Here is a 17,218-nt window from a genome sequence, read left to right as displayed (position 1 = left end):
CATTTATATATTAATAAAGTTGTAGAAGCTAAAGTTACAGCTTTTTATAGATCAGGGTTCATACACTTTTTCACCAATGATTTTCAATGACTTCTCCAGGACCTTTACCTTTTTCCATGACCAATAAAATAACTCTTTCTCAGCGGTACCACTGAAAATGGTTTATTTGAACATGGAACAGGAAAATAAGGTCTGCATATGAAACATGTCGTGCCTATCTAATACAAATCCAATAGTAGGCTAGCTTCTACTAAAGCAACTCAAATCTCTCACCAGCAAAACACCTCGTCAGTTAAAAGCCATTTTATGTTTCATTACTAAACGATACAGTATTTATCATCGTTATAGTATTACTATTTCGGTGATTAGATCAAATATAAATTATATTTGATGCAACTTTAGTTACATTTCCATGACTTTTCCAAAATTTTGGGAAAAATATTGTTTTCCAGGCCCTGGAATTAGCATTTTGAATTTCCATGACTTTTCCAGGTTTTTAATGAACCCTGAAAGATATCATTACTGCCACATCGCTTGTAAATTCCACCTAGGCGTCAATAAAGTTTTATTTAACCTATACTAATGAAATTGTTGATTGTATTAATAATCTGAACACAAGGTAATTAAAGCAATCAAAACAATGTAGTGGAGTTAAAAGAACATTAGCCTCTGGATTAAAGCTTCAGAAAACAGAAATACTCACTCGCTAAAGTACTTTTAAAAGTATGCTCAGGTGAGAACATGCACTCATAGCTGCAGGTCTGCACATCAGCTGCAGGTGATTACATCCCAAATGTGTCAAAGTGTAGGAGAAGGAGCGTTGCTGATATGATTGAATAAATATGTAAAGTTATGAGGCTGGAAATGCACTTTCTCACACACAGCATGCTCTATCCATTGCATAGTGAATCATGGTTTAAGTGTTCAGCCCACTTAAGGTTGCCTTCACAAGTCACAGTGGTTTCAAGTGATTTGTGAGGCGTGCAGTGTTTATGGAAATGCACGCTACAGGATGGAGTAAAAAATCCCTGCACTGTATTAACACAGAGAGTTCTGTGGTGGGAATGGTGAAACACTTCAGGAAGCGAGTGACTGAGCGTTAATACGGCGGGGAATGCATACATCATTTAGAGAGCTGGTTCAATGTATCAAACAATGCAGATGGGTTTATGAAGCCATTGAGTCCTGTTACTAATCTTGGCAACAAACACTGTTTTAGCCAAAAGCAAATATTCCTACTGTTATTTTATTAATTATCTAATATATTGTTATACTGCAATGGAAAACTACAAATACCAAACGCAGATTTTTATCTAAATTCTTCACTCCAGTCAAGAAATAATACAAATCCTATTAGAAATGACCAGTTTATTAAACGTAAAAGTCACAAAAATCCTGTTCCCATATCAAATATTTGTATTTATCACCAATTAATAGCATAAAGAACACATTTTGTGCATATTTTAATACTTACTTACGACTTCTCCGACTGTCCGGCCGCAAAGCCCATGCATTCGCTTTTTCCTGAAATAGAAAATACAAAGTTTAAATTGTTATAAGTGAAATCGGCTGTAGTTTTTTAGCAAATGGTGCTCAAACAGCAGTAAACCGTGCATTTGGTGGGGACTATTTTCAGCTGCGGAGTAATACTCGATGATGTGAGTTGCGGTGGGACAAACTCATGTTTTTAAGAAAGAAACATGTCACATGGTGTTTCTGTTTTATAGATGTTGGACAATAAGAAGAATGAACATGTACTGTACCTGGCTGGTTTTGGTCTTTTCTTGAAGTTTGTAAAAACTAAATATCTGGAGACTTTATCCTTTAAATATGGGGGCAAAAGGAACTTTCGATTGAGGTAAAAAACAGGAGATTTAAGTGGAAACCGGCAACACGAAGACGCTAAAGGACATCCATCGGACCGAATACGTCACACAATAACACAACAATAACATCTGATCCATTCAGCTTTTTTTATTAACGTTTCAATATCAAAAATCTTGGACAATACAAAAAAATCATTACATACATCCACCTGAGCAATGCAAGTGGGATACATCGAAAAATACAGGCATTAAAACACAATCTGCACAAAGAGGAGAAGTGAGAGGGATGAAATGGCTTCACTTAAACAGAGGCAGCGGAGGAGGAGGAGGAGAAGATCAGCCGTTCGATACGGAGACAAAAGAGCCAGGGAGTGTGTGTGGCCTCCATCACCCCTGCATCCTCTGATCTCACACACACACACACACACGGGATGAATGGTGGTAATCAGAACAAGTGTCCGATCGCTGCAGGCCTCCAGCGGTTTTTACAGGCCGGGGTCACTATCATTGGCTAATTAGCGTCTTCTGGAGGATACTGGCTGCTCTGAGAAGAAGTCCACACACACACACACACACACACACACACACACACACACACACACACACACACACACACACACACACACACACACACACACACACACACACACACACACACACACACACACACACACACACACACACACACACACACACACACACACACACACACACACACACACACACACACACACACACACACACACACACACACACACACACACACACACACACACACACACACACACACACACACACACACACACACACACACACACACACACACACAATAGATGTCATTTAGGTATGATTGCTACTCCCCTTTATCATACAGCGTCAGGGAGATGGGGTCAAGTCACGAGTGTCCGTGTGGAGCAGGTGTGATTGGGTTTTGAAGTCTAATAATAAGCCCATTTAGTTCAGAGAAGATGATATGAGGGTCAAGAGGTCAAAGCCTAAAATCACCAATATATTCGAAAACCAAAACCAGGAATAAAACCGTTGAGCAGAAGACCGATGGATCAGTAGATGGAAATAAATCGGCACATTTTCTGGTAATCGATTATTCTACTTTTTGTTCCATACATGTCAGAAAATGCTGTTTTCAGCCCCGGATATTTACAGATTTACTGGATTTATATCATTAAAGTGAACATTAGGACTTTAAAAAGGACATCATCTTGAAACTCAGATGAATATTTGTACATGTTTCACACAGTTAATATCTAGAAGATAATCTACAGATGAATCGATGAACAAAATATTGTGATCTGCAACTTCAGTAGACAAATCGATGAGGATCAACAACACCAACATATTTGGATAACCCAACAATCCTAAGTTGTTTTTCATGCAAAAAGGGCATAAAAGTTCATTTTCAGCCTCTCAAATGTTATCTATTTCCTGCGTTCCTTTCCTTAAATGAATATAAATACTTTTAAAGAGACACAATCTTGGACTTTGAAGATCTGGAAAAGACCTTTCTTCACTAATGTATGAGTTGAGTGTGTGAGTGTCCCGCTGTGAGTGTGACGTCGGCGCTCCTCGGCAGGTGTCGTCTCCACAGGTGTGTGCGTTACTTGAGGGAGGAGAAGGCCTGGAAGAGTTTGGCCAGGTTGATCTCCGAGTATCCGCTGGTGGCCAAGGCGTTGTCGGGCACTTCCTTCAGCCTCCGGTACAGCTCCCTCTCTCGGCTCCACTGCTTAGCACGATCTAAAGGGGACAGAAGAGAAGGAGGTATCATCAGAGGGGGATGTTAATACAATACAGCTGTATTTATAAAGCCCTTTCAAACCTCCAGGCCAAAGTGCTGTACGGTCAAATGAACAACAACACATACAAAACAATCACACAGCACAGCTCACACACCAGAAAACAAGTACAAGTAAAAACAATAGACATTTAAAAGCAACAATCTAAAATATGTCAATACGTTAAGGAGAAGAGGTGGGTGATAAGGACTGTCGTGGCTTCCTTCCTTCAAGCCACTAGACGCCTTAAACAGACAGTTCCAACTCGTTTCTTCCCTTTAAATTACTCACAGTTTGAAGTGTGGCTTGGCCTCCGATGGTTTCGAAGATGTTGCGATGTGATAAATAAAAGAAAATAGGCCTTTCCAATATTCAAAAGAAATAGGCAAAACTCAAATAAACAACACACAACTTAGGTATTCTTTCTTTCTTGGTAATGCTTATAACTTCATAACTTAAAGGGTATTTATACGGTTTGTATGTACGGTACGAGTACGGTTAAAAACTGTTCCTCGACGGCGTCTCTCAACAGGTTGCCCATCACTGTGGCTTTAGCGCAGGCGCCGTGGGAATTGTAGTCCTTTATAGTGCGTTGACTACAGACGTCACAATTAGGTGGCCTTTCTTATAAAATCTAAATACTGGCTCTAACAAGGACTTTAAATCAAATGAAGTCTCTAATCTTAAGTTGCAGTTCGACACACTTGTGCTACACTTAAGTATTTACATTAAGAAACATTTTAAAATCAGGACTTTTACTTGTACTGGAGTATTTTAAGACCATAGTGTTTCTACTCTTACTAAAGTAAAGTATTCACTAGAGCTCAATGGAAGATCATTCACTTTCTCATCTGCATCAATACTGCGTGTGCATTTCAAAATAGTGAAAGCTTGACTCCTCCTTCCATGAAGACGATTAGTTTCTGCAGAGTCCTGGAGCACCGGCTTTATCTGCTCACTAATAAACACGGACGAGCGCTTCACTCTTATCTGGAGAGCCGACAGATCCAGTGCTATCTGCAGCCATGCTATCCCTCTGAGGGCACGCGCACACACACACACGGACACACACACACACACACACACACACACACACACACACACACACACACACACACACACACACACACACACACACACACACACACACACACACACACACACACACACACACACACACACACACACACACACACACACACACACACACACACACACACACACACACACACACACACACACGGACACACACGCGCGCGCGCGCACACACACACACACACACACACACACACACACACACACACACAGTAAAGCCCGATGAGAGCATTAAGTCGATATCTGGTCCCTGTTATCCCCTCGGGCGGCTGTAATGAGGCCAGAGAGAAGACTGCCATCCTGAGCCACCAAAATCAAATCTTTACAACATTATTCTGAAGACGAAGCGCCGCGAAACCAAGAGATAACACACCGCCAGAGGGCAGAGAGGACCGAGATACAGCTGGGATAATACTGCGATGAATAAAGAGGTGGTGAAGAAGAAGAAGCAAGACGATGGAAATGGGAGGGCGTTTGGTTTCGTCTGCCACTGATCTGATTTTACATTATGAATCCACTTGGTTATTGTTAGGGTTCTTCTACCGCAGAAGCAGCGGGATCACATATATTTAAACATCGCCCAGAACATCTTGGCTCACTCAAGGTAACATTTTCTGAAATGCAGAGAAGTCCTTCAATAAAGAAATTCATATTCGACTAACTCTTGTGTTAATCGAAAGATCTGTGAATCTGAATCCACAAAGAATCGTGAAGAGGCATCACTTTCAATCTTATATTAACCAGTGATTAATGATGTGCTTAACTTTTAAATCCAGCAAGAAGACTTTTCTTTTTGCCGCTGCTTTTAATTGAACTATTCACATCTTAAACCGCACTGTAACTTTTATCCATGTATTTTTTCTTTTAATGTTTATTTTATTATCTTTTCTTTTTAATGACTGATTTTAAATGCCATTTTCTTAATGTCTTTCATTTTTTGTAAAGCACTTTGAATTGCCTTGTGTTGAAAGGTGCTCTATAAATAAACTTGCCTTGCCTGATACATTCTGGAAAGCATGATAAAACGTATTTCTTTACATTACAAATCGCCTCAATGAAACTTAGTTGAAACCAAAAAGACCTGCAAGTCTGATAAAACACGATAAGTCTTTCCAAAGATTACCATATTATAAAACTAGGACTGCAACAAAAGCTGAAACAATATCCGACTGAACACTAACCGGCACATATGCTGATAATCCATTTATCATTTTGGAGCAAAATAACAACCAATAACAGGTTGATGCTTTAAGACCTTTGGACTCAAGAGCACACGCAATATGAAGACGACATTGAATCCAGTTAGAGCGACATCCCTTCTGGACATCTTCAAATCCATTGTTTGTTGTTTGATTTACAACAATATAAAAGAGTTACCTCACATTTTAAAAGGGGGAACTTATTATTTCTTTTTTGATCAATGATTAGATAATTAACCGATTGTCAAAATGGTGAATCATCAAATCCTTTCAGCTGTACTTTTACTACAAGCAAACACATTAAAAACGTGTTTAAAACGGCGGCTCTTATTTATCTAGATCACATACTGTATTTAATCACACACACACTCCATATGGCGGCGGTCATGTCCGAGCCATCTCCTGTCTCGTCTTCCTGCCCGCTGCATTAGTGGCTGCTGGATAAATACCACACCACCGACTGGCCAGGGAACAAAGGTTACACACACACACACACACACACACACACACACACACACACACACACACACACACACACACACACACACACACACACACACACACACACACACACACACACACACACACACACACACACACACACACACACACACACACCACACACACACACACACACACACACACACACACACACACACACACACACACACACACACACACACACACACACACACACACACACACACACACACACACACACACACACACACACACACACACACACACACACACACACACACACACACACACACACACACACACACACACACACACACACACACACACACACACACACGATGGTAGTTAAACACTTAAAAAGCGCACTAACTCAGAGTCATGGCGACTAAAAAACACGTATGAGACAAACAGTAACGGTGTGGTTGACTTTAACGCCCGCAGCAACTATTACCAGATAATCCTCGTGTTAGCGAGGGAGAAAAGAGGCGAGAGAGGGGGAGACAAACAAGTCTATTTATCTGGGGGGAAGAGAGGAGGGTGATGATGCATGATCAAGCGAAAGCAATCATGTCATCATTTCTGAAAGGTAGGAGAAAAATAATTCCTCGTTCCCCCTTCCTCCTTCCTCACTCCTTTCTCCTTTTCCACCTCAATCACTGTGTGGCGAACAGATATCACCGAGGGGGGGAAGAAAGAGGGAGAGACCTGGCGGCAAGTCGGAGCGCAGTGGGGAGTGCAGTTCAAATAAATAGCCTCCCTTAAAGAGACGGGAAGGAGAGGGGAGATGCCTGGAAGGCCGTGAAACGAAAAAGGCGACGAGTGGAAATAATAACAAGAACGATGACTGGAATAAAAAAGATAGAGGAAAAAAGCACACAAATCCAGCGTCACATCCTTAAAAACTTTGTCTAATTGATTGCATTAGACATCCCCTCTTCCTCACACACACTCGGAGTGTATCAGGGGTTATCTGGGCTCTAACTAGGTGTTGTCACACACTCGTAGTGTATCAGGGGTTATCTGGGCTCTAACTAGGTGTTGTCACACACTCGTAGTGTATCAGGGGTTATCTGGGCTCTAACTAGGTGTTGTCACACACTCGGAGTGTATCAGGGGTTATCTGGGCTCTAACTAGGTGTTGTCACACACTCTCGCACACTGGGCACGAGTAGATCGGGGCTCTGCACGCTCTAACTAGGTGTAAATACAATAACAAGCCTGTAATTAAGTGAGCATGATGAAGTTAATGGAGATCGGCCATTGCGTCGGCCGCCTCCATGAATATTCTATTAGGCTGGTGGCGACGGGCAGCTGGAATAGCAGTTAATTTAATCACCACTCGGAGCACGGGGAAACTTCTTTGTGTGAGTGTAATTGCACAGAATGAATAATTGATTTGACAATCGCACCCGTGGATTTTGCCACCCCGCTTTGTACCGCCGGAGAAAGGGAGGGTGGAAGATGAAGACGGAGGAAGAGAAGAGAGAGAGAGAGAGAGAGAGAGAGAGAGAGAGAGAGAGAGAGAGAGAGAGAGAGAGAGAGAGACGAGAGAGAGAGAGAGAGAGAGAGAGAGAGAGAGAGAGAGAGAGAGAGAGAGAGAGAGAGAGAGGAGTGGGAGGGGAGAAGAGGAGCAAATGCAGAGTGCTGAGAGGTGGCAGGGAAGCTGTCGGTAAATGGATCATTAGAAAAGCGCAGCTCAAGGACAATTTATATTTTATCAATGCGGCAAAATTACATTATTGCTCACACACGCAATCATACTGCCCACACTCAAGATTGAGACCTGGAGGGGGGGGGGAGGAAGAGGAGGAGGAGGGAGGGGGAGAGAAAGGCAACAGATAGACAGAGAGCAAGGGGGGGGGATATAAAAGGAGCCAGAGAGAAGAAAAGTGATTTGAAAGTCATTGATACGGGATGTTCCCAGCTAAGGAATGGACAGCATGTTTTTTTCATGGTATGTGTGTGTGTGTGTGTGTGTGTGTGTGTGTGTGTGTGTGTGTGTGTGTGTGTGTGTGTGTGTGTGTGTGTGTGTGTGTGTGTGTGTGTGTGTGTGTGTGTGTGTGTGTAATCTATTAGAGATCTCCTGCAGAGGATAAAATTACCTCCATGTTTTACTCAGTTGCAGCAATCAGGCACAAAAATGCAATATACATGTAGATAGGACAGGCTTACAAATGTGCATGCACACTGGAGCACTGCAACACACACACACACACACACACTGGAGCACTGCAACACACACACACTGGAGCACTGCAACACACACACACACAGGAGCACTGCAACACACACACACACACAGGAGCACTGCAACACACACACACTGGAGCACTGCAACACACCCACACCCACACACACCCACACACACACACACACACACACACACACACACACACACACACACACACACACCTCTTATAAGTTACTCTATTCGACTTTAATGGGCTTTATTGTGTATTTCAGACATACATTGTATACACTTGTAAGCATGTGTGTGCAGTACGGCTGCTCAGGCACTGCAGTACGTTATCTCTTTAGTTAATGTTTATCTTATTCAGGTAAACAACAACAATGCAGAGCTGAATACTAGTGATATTCCAGGATGCATGTAGGATCAAAGTAAGTGTTCATGTTGACCGAGGAGGTCACTAATATCAGACACAGATTTCACAATAACAGAAATTAAGTGATAAGAAAACCTGTAAATATCAAATTATTCTTAAAACCAACTCAACTCCCCAACCCTTTACCCAACCACTTTCACGTGTTATGATATCGTTAGAATACCGCGGTCACGTAGTGTTTTTTACTGAATACAGTTAGCTTTTAAAAGCTAACGTAAACTAGCTCTCCTGAATTCTACACAGCTTATTTCTGATGGACAGTATAGGGTACTGGCAGTAATATAGCGAAACAAGTACCATCACATTGTCCATATTTAACAATCGACTGGGTGCCGATGCATTGGTTTTCTGGACCCCCCTGCTATCAGAGATGACTTGTTAGCAGGCCTGTGATTGGTTAATACTGAGAAATATAGTTCAGCTTAAACAATAGAATGTATTCCACTGAGAGAAGTCGACTCTTGTATCAAAAAGCCCCCACAATCATCTGAAATAACTATTTATACTTACACTACATATATAATACTTTAAAAGCATATTGTCTTATCTCTTCCAATACCAGATAAAACTATTTACATTCCCCAGAAGCTCTTCCCTATAGGTGTAACCGCCACACTCCACAGCGCAGAGTAGGGTGTGTAGGATTGCACGTCTCCTCCCTGTAATCTGTGGCCCCTGGGTGAGTAATGCAGTAATGTGGGGTATTACTTCCCCAGGACTGAGATAACACCTTAAATCTATATTTTATAGCAGCGTGAGTGTGTGTATACATGCATCCTCCTCTATTTGAGGCACAAGTGTGTGTTGGATATTAGTCATTTGGTGTTTTTGGACAAGATGAACCGATAGTCAAAACGCAGATCTGCCATAAATACAACACACATTCTGCGAGAAGAACTGATAGACAATTGTCATCAATGTTCCTGCTTTATTGTGTAATTATGCAACTTTAAGTATGCCACGCCAAGCAAGAGGTGTTCTTTTTGTTGTCATGAAGGCAAACAAATGACTAAACTAAAGAACCTAGAAGGACTGTGTCACAAATGGACATGATTACTTTAAGGGTTTCAGACTCAAGACGTTCGGAATATCAAAATGATCTTGCAGCAGTAAGTGAAATGTCTGATTCCTGAATTACTGTATTATACACATTTACAACTCTATTACTGGGTTAATAGTGTACTGTGTTGCAACCACCACTTAGTCTTTATTGATTCATCTGCAGACAATTCATTGATAACCTTTCTGTCTATCAAACAGCTAAAAAAGCAAAATGTCTTGTTTTGTTGATTTAATACCCCAACACATTTAGTTTGAAATGATATCTAACCACTCCATTTAAACACTGCACTCTAAAGACTCCTGATTCCTGCTTGAAAATCCCAGAAACAAATCATCAATAATCCCAAAAAAAGTAAGCAATTATCTTTCCGTCGCCTTTTCCATTAACCATTTCAGCTCCGATGGCGAGGCAACGAGATGAGAGTGAAACTGCGGGCGCAGAACAAAAACACAGCCAACAACAAGAACGTAAAGAAAGGAGGAGGTTTAAGAATTGATTGGCTATGATTTCTTGCATCTGGGCAAAGACAGAAATAAAAGAAAGCAAAAATGGAGGCTATAATCATGTTAGTACCCCCCCCCCCCCCTCCTCCAATCCCTCCATCTTCTGAGTGGTCATCTGTTGATTACACGTTATATTTACCTCTGCTGTCTCACCCTTTCGCTGCCACACACACTCGGACAAATTCAGGCATACATACATAAATAACATACATATATAAATATTTAATCAAATAAATAAATCACTCGGCCCGGCGGCCCTTTCTAATCAAGTGACATCAATCAGGGGGAGAATCGGGTAAAGAGGCTTCGCGGCAGACGCCTTCTGAGCGCTGGAGGAGCGTCTATTTGAGTCCAAGGGGGGAAATATACGCTCCATGTCCCATTATGGGAGAAGGGCTATCCTTTCGTCAGCGCGCCCATTACTCCCCCTATCATTTCCCCAAATCTAAAACCTGTTTTCAATCAACACAGCCAAACGAGTGCCTGTCCAAGAGAGGCAGAGAAGGGGAGAACGCGCTGAAGATGGACAGAGAGGGTGAGGAGAGAGGGAGAGCGATGGAGGGCTCTCTCCTTCTTTCTCCCAGTGATTGGAGCGTTTTGCATTCGGTATGTGTGTGTGATTGAATCCGTCTCTTAAATTAGGGCTGTCGACTCGAGGAGCTGAATGTCCTTAACCCGCTCCCCCGTATCCAATGCGCCGCTACTTCTGTGTGTCTCAGTGTGTGTGTGTGTGTGTGTCACATCATTGGTGAATACTTTAAGTGTAGCCTGGGTAAAAGGTTTACGTTGAGCCATTGATTGCTAATGGTATGTTGTGTGTGTGTGTTTATGAGGAAGCATTGTTAAGGCATCAAAATTCAAACTTCAATAGCTGCTGTAGTAACTTGATTTCTGTTCTAGAGGCGGAGCAACAGAATACAAAAAAAAAAAATGAATAAAATGATTGTTTTTTTAAAGCAGGCTTGTTTTAACAGCCGCACAAAACTTTAACCACACAGAGAAATGCTTCTGAAGGTTAGGTTAGTACAGTAGCTAGCAACATGAGTGTGTGTGTGTGTGTGTGTGTGTGTGTGTGTGTGTGTGTGTGTGTGTGTGTGTCTTACTTCTCTCTTTCTCGCCCTGCAGCACTTTAGCCACTGCATGATCCCAGTCGAAGATGAACCTGTAGAAGCACAGCTGGTTGTACAGCGCCTTCTCCGAGTACTGTGGAGAAAACACAAAACCAGGATCAAAACACTGCGACACAATCGGATAAATATTATATTACACTGAATTGAATGTGCAATAACAGAGAGACTGCATTTGATGTGAATATGGCCGACAAACAATCCAATTGAAGGAATAGTTAAGGGGGCTTGTATGAGTTTGTACCCCATAGTCATGAAGTTAAGAGAGACAGACACACATCAGTTACAGTGTTCATTTAGCTGGTTGTCCTCTTTATGCGACTTAACTGCAGTTTCCACAGCAGTTAAAAGGACAATCGCTGGCAGCAGGTCAAATCGGCTCTCGCTACTTAACGTTAATTCCACGAGTTACATGAAGGCAGGCCGAAATTAAACTTGGCTGCTGTCTGGTTTTGTGTACCGAGTGTGAATTCACCGTGTTGTATTTTTACACCAACAGAGTGAGACTTCATGTCTGTGTCAGCTCCATATTTCATCAACACGTAGCTTAATGAGTATCATAACGGACTCCGAGTGTTTTCACTTGTTAACAACTTCAAATATGCCAAGAGGTCAGATTCCATTTAAATGCCTGATTATAAGACCAACAAAAGGAGGTTGTTAAATAATGCAAAATATTATTAGAGTATTACATAGTGGCCATAATCTTGAATTGCTACAGTGAATGCAACACTTCTCTCTTTGACCTGGTCTCACACACACACACACACACACACACACACACACACACACACACACACACACACACACACACACACACACACACACACACACACACACACACACACACACACACACACACACACACACACACACACACACACACACACACACACACACACTTGTTGGTTACAGTTAGTGCAACAACAACAATGCTACTAATCCATTTAACTTCCTGCGTGTACATAAGTATGTTATTAATCCCTGTTATTTTAGAGCACGGAGCCCGCGACAGGGCGGCAGATTAATGAACTCTGTTTTCCACTTTGACAAGCCGGTAGAGAGGGAACGTCACTGCAGAAATGTGCTCTCGACTATTCCTGCCTGAACACATCTCCCTTCCTCTGTGTGACACGGCAAAGCAAGAAAACAAATTTGCTTGCTTTGTTAATCTCCACTGCAATTAACCGGAGCCACACGACAGCCTGCCAGCGCGGGGGAGAGAGAGAGAGGAGGGGGAGGGAAAGAGAGGAGGAAAGGGTAAAGATACAGAAAGAAGATGGAGAGACAGAGAGAGAGAAAGAAAAGAGGGGATCAGGCCTGAAATACCCTCCCTCATAATAGTTTGTTGTGATAAGCCATTGTGAGAGAGGCATGCGAACAGCCGAGGCTGTCAATTTGATTAGCCATTATACTGCATGTTTAATTGCAGTTATTGGCTCGTCATTTCCCCGCAACGCTGGAGAGGGCACGCTAAGCCCCGACCCCACACTGCCATCAGGTGTGCGCCGAGTGCTTTATTATTACCGCCAGGAAGAATCCCCTGACAATTCCTGTGTGTGTGTGTGTGTGTGTGTGTGTGTGTGTGTGTGTGTGTGTGTGTGTGTGTGTGTGTGTGTGTGTGGGTAGTGAATTTGTGTGCACCCATTATACCTGCCAATCGGCAATGTGCGTAATTGTAATTTCAGTTTTTACTGCTGTGGTGTAATCAAGTGGCAAGAGTATGTAATGCAACTAAATGCAAACTATGTGATGTGTGTGTTTGTGTGTGTGTCTGTGTGTGTGTCTGTGTAAATGTGTTTAATGGCTCTCTAGGGCTGCCCAATTGGCACACACAGCTGTTGACCGTTGATGCACGGCCTAGTCAACAACCAAAGCATGCACATCCCATAATGGAGCCTCGGTTACGGTTGCCAAGGTTGAACAAGCTCGATTGGCACAAACGCTGCACACCACTTCTTCCTCTGCACACAAAACACACACGCACACACACACACACATTCAAACAATGTAATGCTGATTGTGGGCGGGCCTGTCGCTGCACACTGATTGATTGACAGGTGTCAGAAAGGCGTGTCTAAAATGTTACAGGGTTGTTATTGAATTTAGAGCCCCTCCACCCCACCTCACACACACACACACACACACACACAACTACCTCGTCATTCAGCTCGCTGCTTTGTTCCTGCACTGACACCATTTCAATTTGCTCCACAAATCTGCAGCATTTTCAGCCTGACTGCCTAAGGAGCAAACCAGCTGTGAAATTGCCTCTCTTCGGGAGCGTCGGACCCCCCCCCCCCACATCGTACCCCTTGCTCCTTTGCCTCCCTCTTCCCTGACTGACTCCCCCTCTAACACACACATACACACACAGTTAAGAAAGAGGGGAATGTGTGTGAGGGAAGAATGGAGACGGGATGTATAGAATACAAGTAAGAAATAAGAAAAGGAGGCTAAATCGCACAAATTGATCCAAATCACAGAGCAACAGTTTGAAATGGCTCGCACAATAAAGCGAGCACTCAAGACTTCCTCGGAGTCTTAAAAACACCTGTCTCCGTCTTTTAGGGGACACACACATCCGACCTCCGCAGAACTTTGGCACTATACCGTCGTTTAAGTACGCTGGTGAGGCAGTAAATGCAGACCCTACGTCTCAGTGTGTGTGTGGAAATACAAAAACACACAAAGGTTATAGTGGATGGAAAAGACCATTAGAAGATAATATGGCAGCAACAGAGGCACAAACAAGGCCTCGGCATCACACTCTCTTCTGCGGCTAATCGGCAAATGACGAGAGCTACGATATCCGAGCCCACACACACAACTGCAGCTGCAGAGAGGGAGGCAGACGGAGAGAAACAAACATACATTTCCCCTCAGCTGTGAGGCCACGAGGCTTTAAAACTCTTGAGCTTTTTAGATGCGATGAGCGTTATTGCCGGTTGTGGTAGTCACGCCGATCAGCTTCACAAGACACCATAATGAGTCAATATATGTAAATCTTTACTAGGCAAACACGGCGGGAAACAAAGGCATTTAACTGGTGCTCTCGCCCGCAAGCCTCCAACGATTCAGCACCGGTAATTTCTCCCCATTGAAAGGCATAATTGCCTGCTATTTGAAGATATTCATGCTCAATTTTTGAAATTAATTTCAATTGGAGGGAAATGTAGAAATGTCATCTCCAGTGAAAGGGATTTGATTTCAATTATCCTCGCTCAAAGGACTGTGATTTCCAAATACACTTAAGCAAAATTATGACAAGAATTTTTGTTCGGCGAAATTCAGTGTTTAAAGAGCGATTAGGCGATAATGGGGCAGCTTTGAGCCGGCAGTGAATGCAGCCGTCTCCCTCTGAAAGGCACTCAATTATCTCTGATTGCTCCCGCTATAATGTATCAAATAGAGATACCTGCTATTGCCGTAATTTGTGTGAAAATTAACATGCTGCAATTTCCACTAGAGGGAAAAAGGGAGCTCTAATGGGCGCCTGAGCGTACATCAATAAAACGAGGGGAGAAAAAGAGAGTGACAGAAAGGGAGGGTGAGAGGAGGAGAGAAAGAGCAAGCCAGGAGAATGAGTATAAGAGCTAAGGAGGGAGGGGAGGGAGAGAGAATGAAAAGAAAAGGAACCGTGAATAAAAGCGAGAAAGAAAAGGAAAGTCAGGACAGAGATCTGAGACACTGTGAGAAAAAAATAGCCCATTTGAGTTAAGCGCTGTGGAGGGAGGAGGGGGAGGAGGGGGAGACAGAGGGAGAGATGGAACAGAAAGACATTTAATTTACTGAAAATATTACAAATTGCACCTGTGCATAACTCCCCCAAATTACCAACCAATCAAGGCAGAGTGCCTATTACTCTCCCATTACATGGAGATCAGATCACGCTCTGAATCTGTGTCCAAGGGGGGGGGGGGGGGGGAGAAGGGAGGAACGAGAGGGAGAGATGGAGGGAGGAAAGAGGAGAGGCAGCGTCCACAGCAATGCTAAATGTACCATGATGCAACAGAGGAGAAAAAAGGGGGATGCAGTCACAAACAAGACGCTCGTTTTCCAAGTGTTTTTACTGCGGCACAAAGAAGAATGCGAGTGATATCATCTTCATAATCGACAGAAAAGGGGCTCCGTGAGGACGGCGGATGCTTCGTCTCGCCTCGTTGTTCCAGCTCAGACTATCTACCAGCAGCTCAAACCGCTATGAATGGCCTCTTGAGTACTTTGCATAATTGGCAGCAATTTAAAATGTAAGCTGCTGGGCTATTAATCTCCATGCACTGGCTTGATTCAGATAACAGTGTTACCTAATAGTGAGAAGTCACTGTTAGTCTCATGTGAATCATGCTATATCAATTCCTTCAGAGGGAAATATCTCTCCTCAGAGGAAGTCAGGAGAGGATCTGCAACATGTATGAGGGATGTAACTGTTACTGGTGTCCGTATGCATGTGTGTTTGTTCTATATCGTATAGCCTTAGAGGGCTGCGCCTACACTCATAGAAGCTGCGTTACAGCACGTAAATCAAGTTTTATTTATATAGCACATCTATAAACGATTTTTGGTCGAGCCAAAGTGCTGTACATATAATAAAAATAGCCTACAGTAGAGACACTTTACAGCAAATACAACAGCACAGATTGTTCAGAATATCAGTATGAGAAAAACGACACCCTCTATCCTTAGACCCTCTGTCCTTAGACCCTCTGTCCTTAGACCCTCTGTCCTTAGACCCTCTGTTCTTAGACCCTCACATCGTACAAGGAAACACTTCCAGAGAAAACCCACAGTTTAAAGGGAACATGGGAGAAACCTCAGGGAGAGCAACAGAGGAGGGATCCCTCTCCCAGGACGGACAGACGTGCAATAGATGCCGTGTGTAAATCCAAGAGATAATACATTTGACAGCATATAGACCGAATGTTAGGAAATGCATGTGTCTGTAATAAGAAGATGAATCCACGAGGATGTCAGCTACAATCCTGAGGGAAGCCATCAGGGAAGCAGCATGACGAGACCCAAGGCAGGACCGCAGAGACAGGGTTCAGCCACGACCCGAAGTCCACGACTTAATCCAGAACTCAGGATAGAGGATCCACGTAACCCCAGTTTGTTTGTTTGCAGGATTATAGGAAAACTACTCGCCCAATTTTCATTCAACTTTAAGTAAGGGTGCACGTTGGACTAAGGAAGAAGCCGTTACATTTCGGGATAGATGCACTAATTATCTTTTACTTGTGTTAATATTAAGACAGGACATCAACACAATTAAGAAACCTCAATTGGTAACGTCACACTGACTACGTCCACTTTTGACTTTCCTTTATTAAATATTGCTTACTTATTTGACATTTAAGTTTATTGTAAATGAAGGCTGTTATTTTACTTATCAATGCCTCTTTTAGTTTGAAATGCTGGTGTAATCATTAAAGGTCTATCTTTTGTTGTTTGATGTTGCATACAAAGGAATATTTGGCTGCAACTAAGGATTACTTCTATGGTATTTACTTG

General features: G+C 42.8%; 1 protein-coding gene across 1 annotated transcript in view; it reads right to left on the bottom strand.

The window, feature by feature from the left end:
• Positions 1-2,544: 2,544 nt before the first annotated feature.
• Positions 2,545-17,218, bottom strand: part of pola1 (polymerase (DNA directed), alpha 1) — a gene marked incomplete at its 5' end in the record, with an annotated part of 77,059 nt that continues 62,385 nt past the window's right edge. Inside the window, 2 exon segments of the mRNA XM_034201085.1 lie at positions 2,545-3,578; positions 11,684-11,783. Coding sequence (XP_034056976.1) covers positions 3,442-3,578; positions 11,684-11,783 — 237 coding nt within the window.

The sequence above is a fragment of the Gymnodraco acuticeps genome, unplaced genomic scaffold, assembly GCF_902827175.1.
Source record: "Gymnodraco acuticeps unplaced genomic scaffold, fGymAcu1.1, whole genome shotgun sequence".
NCBI lineage: Eukaryota > Metazoa > Chordata > Actinopteri > Perciformes > Bathydraconidae > Gymnodraco > Gymnodraco acuticeps.
This window is presented reverse-complemented; position numbering and strand designations above follow the sequence as displayed.